At 36.3% G+C, this 8,491-nt stretch overlaps 1 protein-coding gene across 1 annotated transcript in view; it reads left to right on the forward strand.

Annotated features, from left to right (window-relative positions):
- PCDH15 (protocadherin-related 15) overlaps positions 1 to 8,491 on the forward strand; it is a 567,795-nt gene that overhangs the window by 361,313 nt on the left and 197,991 nt on the right. The window contains exons 17-18 of the mRNA XM_014547486.1: positions 1,247 to 1,340; positions 6,775 to 6,903. Coding sequence (XP_014402972.1) covers positions 1,247 to 1,340; positions 6,775 to 6,903 — 223 coding nt within the window. The remainder of the gene's footprint in view (positions 1 to 1,246; positions 1,341 to 6,774; positions 6,904 to 8,491) is intronic.

The following is an 8,491-nucleotide window of genomic DNA, read 5'->3' on the forward strand; positions in this document are numbered from 1 at the left end:
GGCGATCAGGGGGTTTGGGCGCTGTCCCCTGTCATGCTGATCCCGGTGCCGGGAGCCTCGCTGCTCCGCTGATCCCGGTGCTGGGAGGCATATTACCCTTTTACTATATAGGATAGAGGCCTGGTGCATGGGTAGGGGCTGGCTGGTTTGCCCTGAAGGGTGTCCTGGATCAGGGTGGGGGTCCCCACTGGGGTGCCTGGCCAGTCTGGGTGAGGGGCTGAGGGCTGTTTTCCGGCTGGCGAGTGACTAAAGCTTCCAACCGCTCCTTGTTTTCTTTTCTTTTTTTTTTTTTTTTCTGGGCCAGCTTTAGCTCTGAGGCCTCGCTGCTGAAAACATAGATACAATGTTGTGGTCCGAGCCCGGCTGAATGGAAGCCCTTTTCTGGGGTTTTGTTTAGCTTCTTATTTGCAACATAGTATATAGTTGCTTAGAGTTGCAACTGAGAGGCTGGCAAGTTAGGCGTTGGAGTCCGCAGTCACTGAAGCCAGTAAGCCTTCCTGTTCGCTTCAGTGCCTGGCTGCCGGCCGCCATCTTGGCTGACAGTTAATTTGCATATACTCACTGATTAGCCAATGAAAAGGGTAGCGGTCGTACGCCAATTACCATGTTTCTCTTTTATTAGTGTAGATACTGTGGCTAGGTTTTCAGATTTCCTATTTCTTTAATTACTTGCAAATAAGTCTCAGAAGCAATAAATGTCGTACTTTTCTCTGAATGTCATTTTAGAATAAGATTATCTGAACCATGTATGGTGTAGAAAGTTGATCCAAACCTGACTGTTATGAACTACTCTAGTAATTGGTTTACAGTTAATTTTATAAAACATTTAAAAAATGTACAAGAGGCAGAGGCAGTGTTTTCATAACCATACCATATGTTCAGAGCATTTATTAAATCTATATCAACAACAGTAACAGAGACTCTGATTTTGATTCATTGGTGTTGACTTTCTATACCCCACTACCATATGTGGTGTTAATTGCTTAAATTCCACTATCACAGTAAAAGTAGCTGCATTAAAATTCTGTCATTTGGTTTGGTAATTTTTCATTCTTGCTAAGGGACTCGACAACCTTAAAAGACTTATGATTTTCAGCATGAATCTTAGAATCATACATCTTATATACTTAAGATGTGTTTGATGAAGGGGAAACGCATAGCAGAAGAAGTTCAGGACAGCGGGGAGACTCCCCTATGATAACATTCCTCTCTGTCTTATCTGTTTGTTTGTTTTCTCTGTCACTAGAACTGGGATTCTAACCTTAGGGAAAGCCCTGGACAGGGAGAGCACCGATCGCTACATTCTAATCGTCACTGCACACGATGGGAGGCCAGATGGGGTGAGTACTCTCCCTGGGAAAGGGTTTTAAAAATAGTATTAAAGAAACTGAGAGAACCTTGTAGTTTTACACTTTAAAAAATGTATCACTCTCGTGAATTCATGAATAAATTTCTCTCTCTCTCTCTCTCTCTCTCTCATATTATAATTACTCAAAGTGCTCTTTTCTCCAGTAGGCTCCTTTGCTAATAAATGAACCTATACTCTTAATCTGTTATGGTGTTAAACAACTTTTGACCTGACAGAATAAATACCTGTGTTTGACATTCTTACCCAATTTATGGGGAACATGAAATCTAACATAGTCTGGGAAGTATTCAGTTATGTCCATCAGCAACAGAGCACTCTGGGAATTTTACTATGTTGGAACCTGTTTCCTTTAATGTCACTTTGTGGGGTGGAGAAGTGTTAAAAGGGAATTTGTGGATACATGCCTTGAAGCACTTAGGAAAAGAAATTGATTCCACAGTGGATTTGTAAGCAGCACTCAGAATCTGTACTAATCCTTGATGATTGAAGTGGTTTAAAGGGACCCTTAAATCTAGAGAATATAAATTTTATTTTTTCTGCTCTCAAATTAGTTTTAAGAATAATTAGTTGAGTCATTCTGAATTGTTTTAAGAGAATTCAACTGTATTCTTTTTTTTAAAATATATTTTATTGATTTTTTACAGAGAGGAAGGGAGAGAGATAGAGAGTTAGAAACATCGATGAGAGAGAAACATCGATCAGCTGCCTCTTGCACATCTCCTACTGGGGATGTGCCCGCAACCCAGGTACATGCCCTTGACCAGAATCGAACCTGGGACCTTTCAGTCCGCAGGCCGACGCTCTATCCACTGAGTCAAACCGGTTTCGGCTCAACTGTATTCTTTAAACAATGCCAGGCACAACCACCACTATTCTGATTTTTAAGCATGGTAACATATCATTAGACTATTTTTTCACCATTTCTATTCCATAGCTTTTTGTCTTTGGGGGTTCTTTTTGGGGGTGGGGAAGGTGTTTTGTGTGTGTGTGTTTCTTTTTTAAAAATATATATTTTATTTATTTCAGAGAGGAAGGGAGAGGGAGAGAAAGATAGAAACATCAATGATGAGAGACAATCATTGATCGGCTATCTCCTGCACTCCCCACACTGGGGATCGAGCTCACAACCCAGACATGTGCCCTGAACAGGAATCGAACTGTGACCTCCTGGTTCATAGGTCGATGCTCAACTGCTGAGCCACACTAGCCAGCTGTGTGTGTTTCTTTTATCAAGTGCATTTAGACTCACTCAGCATTGTCCTCTGGGAATAATTTCAAACTCCATATAGGTATATAGGCAAGAATTACCCAATTCAAATGGTAAAAAATCTACCATTTTCTTGAAATGTCTTATTTGATCAATATGATAAATTGTTTGGGACCATATAATGATCTTCTCACACTTACTAGAGGCTGATAGCTCAGAGAATTTCACCATAATAAAAACATATCAAATTTACACCTGGAATGTGTTATCACTTTAGTTAAAAATCAGAAAAATAGATAGAGATAATTAATTAAATTTGGTAATTTTAATTTGCCATTTATAAGCTATTTGTCATTTTTCAAACATTAGATAAACAGCTAATATAGAAAATAAAATTTACAGAACAGGTTTAGTAAATAGTGGGGTCAATAGAAGATACTTAAATATTAGATGTGAAGAAAAATGAAATCTAAGAATTATTTATATTTATGCAATACCCTGGATTAACATAGTGTGCCTGTGATAAACATATATAACAAAGTCAGTGAGAAACTCTAGAAGAAAATAATTGAAGAACTTGACTTAACGATGAAAGTTTAATGGGTAACTTGGCTAGGAAATAACTGAGGGAAAAATTCTAAAGAGGAGGAGGAATTATTTATTCAGCATAGAATAAGGGCTATAATTAGAGTGAAGTAAAATTAATAAGGAGCATACAGGTCAACCATTAGGATAGGGAAAAAAAGATTATAATACAAGCTTTGAGATATTAGCTGGGACTTTTAAGCCTGATCTTAAAAGTAAAATTTCGTAGACAAAAGAACAGCTTAAAAATGGTGTATTAGAATATCAGGCTTAGTCTCAATGTACTAATTTTGGTTTTGTCCACATAAAAAAACTAAAAATAAGTTCGGGGTTAAAATTAGTAGTTTAGTTCCTTCTAGAACATTTTTTTCTAGTTAGTTATTTGTGTATTTCAATTCTCCTTGGCTAGGTTAATTAGCATTTCTAGTTCCTAATTTTTAGATTCTTATAATCATTAAGGTCTCATTCACTTTTAAAATTCTGATTCTTTTAAGCAAGTTTATTTATTTTCAAAAGTTTATAGTGAGAGAGTATCAGTAGAGAAAGAAAAATTTTGATTTCGGACAAAAACTTCTTCAGTAAATTTTATTATTCATATAATTTTATGCATAGATTTACATGTGGGCACATACAGTGGGTTCCTAAAGAAAAAAGTGATTACAGAATGATAATATTCTCACATTGTCATAACATTTTTTTCTTATCTAAACATTTAAACATATCCTTTGCAAAATTATAGTGAAATGAACCCATTAACCTTAAAAATCATGGGTCTCAAGAAAGATATGTAATGAGCACAGACACCAGATGGAGGACTGTTCTTAAATCAAAATGATTGCCAGCAATATGTGTGAAACAAATTGTAAAGATATAATTTGAAATTTTATCATGAGAAACCCCACCCCTTACTAACCCCCAAAAGAGTTTAGGGAAGAAGAGAGCTAATATTCAGTTGGTCATTGCCAATTTTTTGTAGACAATTTTGAAGAAATTTTATATGACATTCTTATATTTTTTCGCTTTTTCCTAAATTTAGTTTGTCAATAATAGTTTTAAAAATCTATACATGTAAATTAAATATCTCATGTAATACATACCTGTAAACATTTAGGTGTCTTCAGTTATTATAATTACAAATAAAATAATATTTTGTAGATTTAATAATTATTTACATTTATTTGAAATTACTTGCAAATTTATGAAGTTGCAAATTTCTTAACAAAGCTGCTACTGTTCTTTATTCCAACATTTTCACATTTTAGCTGAAATAGACTTTGATTGAAAATTTTTTGTTACCTGCAAGTTTTTTAAGCAGCTATATTTTACCAAATTTATTTATAATAATATATAGGATAACTCCCAAATGCATTTTGCGGGAATATACATTTCACTTCCTTTTTTTAGAAGCTTTTGTACATAATTTACTCTTAAGCTAAACTAAGTTCATAAATATGAGCTAAAAAGACATTTTATTAGAAAATCTGGGCAAACATTATATTTATGCTTATAATTTGATTAACACTCTAGGAGGAAAAAAATTTTCTCAGCCCTCTTAAGGTCTCTGGCTGGGTCTGAAAATTAAACTGACAAAGATTAACAAGTGAAAGCATACAAATGTATCTAATATGTTTTATATGATGTGGTAGCCTCCATAAAGAAATGAAGACGCAAAGAAATGGTGAAACCTACCTGCTTTTATAAGAGAAGCATTTGTGCAAAAGTGACTAACTTATGTAGGGAGGCTAAAGGATGATTAAGATTATCTTAGCATGGTCTGCTAGTACCGAATTCTCTTGCTCTCAACTTCTCACTCTTGATAAGAATGCTTCTTTCTGGTACGGGGAGGACATCTTTTACATAGGAGTTTCATATCTTGATTTTTTTTTGGGGGGGGTGGGGGGAGGTCACAATGTTTCTTCTGTATTTGCTGCTTTCCAAGTGTCTTCTATTCAAAATAGTCAATATGACCAAGTGGCATATTTTGGGGTGACATGCTCTGAACAACATCAGGAACCTCTGGCAGCATCAGCATTTAGGAATGTGGCCATAAAAAAAACAGGAAATCCAAACCACAGTCGCTTAAGCAAAGCAGGTTTATTTGTCTGAAAAAAAAAAAAAAAAAGAAAAGAAAGCTACAGGTACAGTCGCTTAAGCAAAACAGGTTTATTTGTCTCAAATAAAAAGAAAGCTACAGGTGGACAGGACCGGGATTGTGCAAGGCCTCAGTACCTTCAGGGATGCCTGCTCCCTATTCCCTGCTCTGCCATTTATCGTGTTTACTTTCTTATTCATTCTTATTACCCAATGTTCTGAAGGGGGCTATTGCAACTCTAGGCATCCACTCTTCATTGCAGAAGAGCAAAAGGTAAAGATGAATGCCAGATGAGTCCATCGTTCTTCAGAAAACAAAAACTTTTTCAGAAACCACACTTGGAATATTTTCTCTTACATGTTATTATCCTAAGTAGCCACAGCAAGCTGAAAGATAACTAGTAAGTAGGGCTTGTGGATTGTGGTTATATCAATCAACCAACAGCACCAAAACATAGAAATACACAAATTATAGTTTACAGTATTTTTGTTATAAAAGCAACATGGCCTTCTTGGAGAAAATATGAAAATATACATAAGATAAAAGGAGAAAATTAAATTGTATTTTTAAATTAAACTTAAAAATACAATTTAATTTTCTCTGTCAGACAACATTTGAACTTATACATATCCACATATGTCTACACACAAGAGTATGTTCATGTTCTTGCATATTTTAAATTACATGATTTCATGGAGGTAGGCACACAGAAAAGTACACAAACCATAATTGTGTAGCTGGTCTTTTCTTTCTCTAATTTTGGCCTCCTCCCTCAGTGATCTCCCCCACACTGACAGAGCAGGTGGAGGGCATGTGCTGTACGCAGGAATTGATTAGAGAGAACAGTCAGTGTCCAGCTTGAGTCACATGTGAATATGTTCCTGGATTGTGCAAAAGATACTGACCTACATACTCCTCTCTGGTTGCAGCAGACCAGGGATTTACCTTTTAGGCAGGTAGCACATATTACTAGTAGGTTTACCTGTTTACCATTTCCTTAGGCTGTATAATTACTTAGTGGTGTACATGGTCCTCAAATTCTTGGTTTAGATGTGAACCCAGAAAATTACTAATGTGATATTTTCTGGTAACATTTGCTTACCTGAAAATACCTAGTTGACACATAGTGTGATTTTATAATGCACTAGTCTTTTTTTCTAGAGAGTGATAAAAATCTACAGGAATGTTACATTTCAGAGAAAAAGGGGTGCATATACAAACAAAAGCTTGCCACCCATAAGATTTGATCAAAATAAAGGTAAAATCACTTTCTCAAAGTTAGCCTTTAGTAAATACTTAACATTTTCAAGATGCTTTTCCTTTGATAGCATCATTTGTTTTTTCTGTTTTTGAGCTTCCTCCTCTTCTTCTTTTTTTTTTTTTTTTTGTTTTTGGAAAACTAAGGAATAGGAATAGGAACAGAGATGCTTTTCAGAGAGACAAATGCCACAATTAACAAGTAACTGACAATACAGTAAAAATAGCTCCTCTCACATTTAATCTTTTTCTTTTCACTTTAAGACCTCAACTGCCACAGTAAACATAGTGGTGTCAGATGTGAATGACAATGATCCAGTGTTTGATCCCTATCTGCCTAGAAATCTGTCTGTGGTGGAAGAAGAAGCCAATGCCTTTGTGGGTCAAGTCAGGGTAAGTGGAGTATGTGTTAGGCGATGGGGCACCAGAATTATTTGAAAGCCGTCAGTGAGAGTACTTGGCTATAATGCAGGGTGGGGATAAAGTGCATGTATTCTCAATTACTGTGCCAGACATCTTTCAAGATATTTTTTTTTAATAATATCATTTCCATTTGCTGTTTAACTTTTAAGATTTAGTTAATTGACATTTTATAACCATAGTATAATTTAACAGTGATTCATTTAAGAGTATTCTATTTTAATTTAATTTATTTTATTTTCTGGAATTATAATAAAGTGTTTTACAATAAATATGTAACTAGCTATATTATAAAGTATAAATTTGAAAATACATACCTCAAAATACAAATGCTTAGATGTAAATTATTTTTGGTGTCTGAATATGTCTTTAGCATCTACTCTGTACCTTATGTAATAACACACAACCTTTGTCCAGCATACTCAACACTCATTTCTAGGCATGTTCTCCTAATTTCTAACTGGACATACTACTCAATTTCTGTAGTTGTTTTGATGAAAAATCCAGTTTAAATAAAAATCAGAGACAGCACAGTATTTCTCAGTTAGGCCATGATTGGTTTTGAACATAGTTAATGGTTTAGAAGCCGCAAATGAGGGCCAGTTTTGAGGAAGGTGTACATATTTTGAGGCATCTAGCTCAGCTGAGGCATTGATATGGTCTCCAGGCAAGGAAGATACCTCCTCTGGAAGGAGTGAGTCACTCAGGCATCCTGAGCCTGTTTCAGGATCCCACCTCTTCCCTGGTAAGGCCCTGGGTTTTGAATAGGAGGTTTGCTGGTGCTTAGAAGTAAGACTTCTTTACGATTCAGCTACCCGTACAATCAGGCAAAGGGTCTGGTTTTCATTCAATATTTTCTCTGGCTGCAAAAAAAGAGGATTTCTTTAAATGCTGTATTAGAGTCCTTCTGACTTTCATACCATGTCCTGACATTTTGAAAGGTTAGGTTGAGCCCCTCAGTTTTTCTCTCAGAGCAGACGGATAATATAAAAGCTACCAACTCCACAGTTAGTACTGCTCTCATCTTCACTGTCTCTCTCAAATCCTGGAGACACTGCATGAGGCGCACATCTCCTTATACCTTTATGTCATCCCACTTCACGACAGGAAAGAGTCTTAGTAACTGAGCTGTTAACATCATGCCAACAGGTCTTGATGCCATGTGAACAGCAAGCCACTCAACTCCAGAACCCTATACAATACCTCTGGTGTCACACATTTTACTGTGGATTCTACAAGAAGAAACCTAGATGCAAAGATTCTGGTCTAACTAGTTATTCGAGAAGTTCACGTTAACACTAATAGGGAAGTAAGGAAGTAATGCAAGAAGCCATGGATGCCAGTGACGGGATTGCTATTAACCATCTATCATAGGAGGGCTGGAGATTAATTTCAAGGGCAATGGGCAATGGCATAAAACACCTTTTCCAGAAGTATTGATCCCAAGATGTTACGGCCAAAGGTGATCCTGAGTGGGAGGGTGAAAGGATTGAGAAAAGACAGACAAGAGAATGAAAGCTGGGTCTCGGTGGGACGCTGCTCCCTGATGAGGAGACAGTGC

Source organism: Myotis brandtii, unplaced genomic scaffold, assembly GCF_000412655.1.
Source record: "Myotis brandtii unplaced genomic scaffold, ASM41265v1 scaffold475, whole genome shotgun sequence".
Taxonomy (NCBI): Eukaryota; Metazoa; Chordata; class Mammalia; order Chiroptera; family Vespertilionidae; genus Myotis; species Myotis brandtii.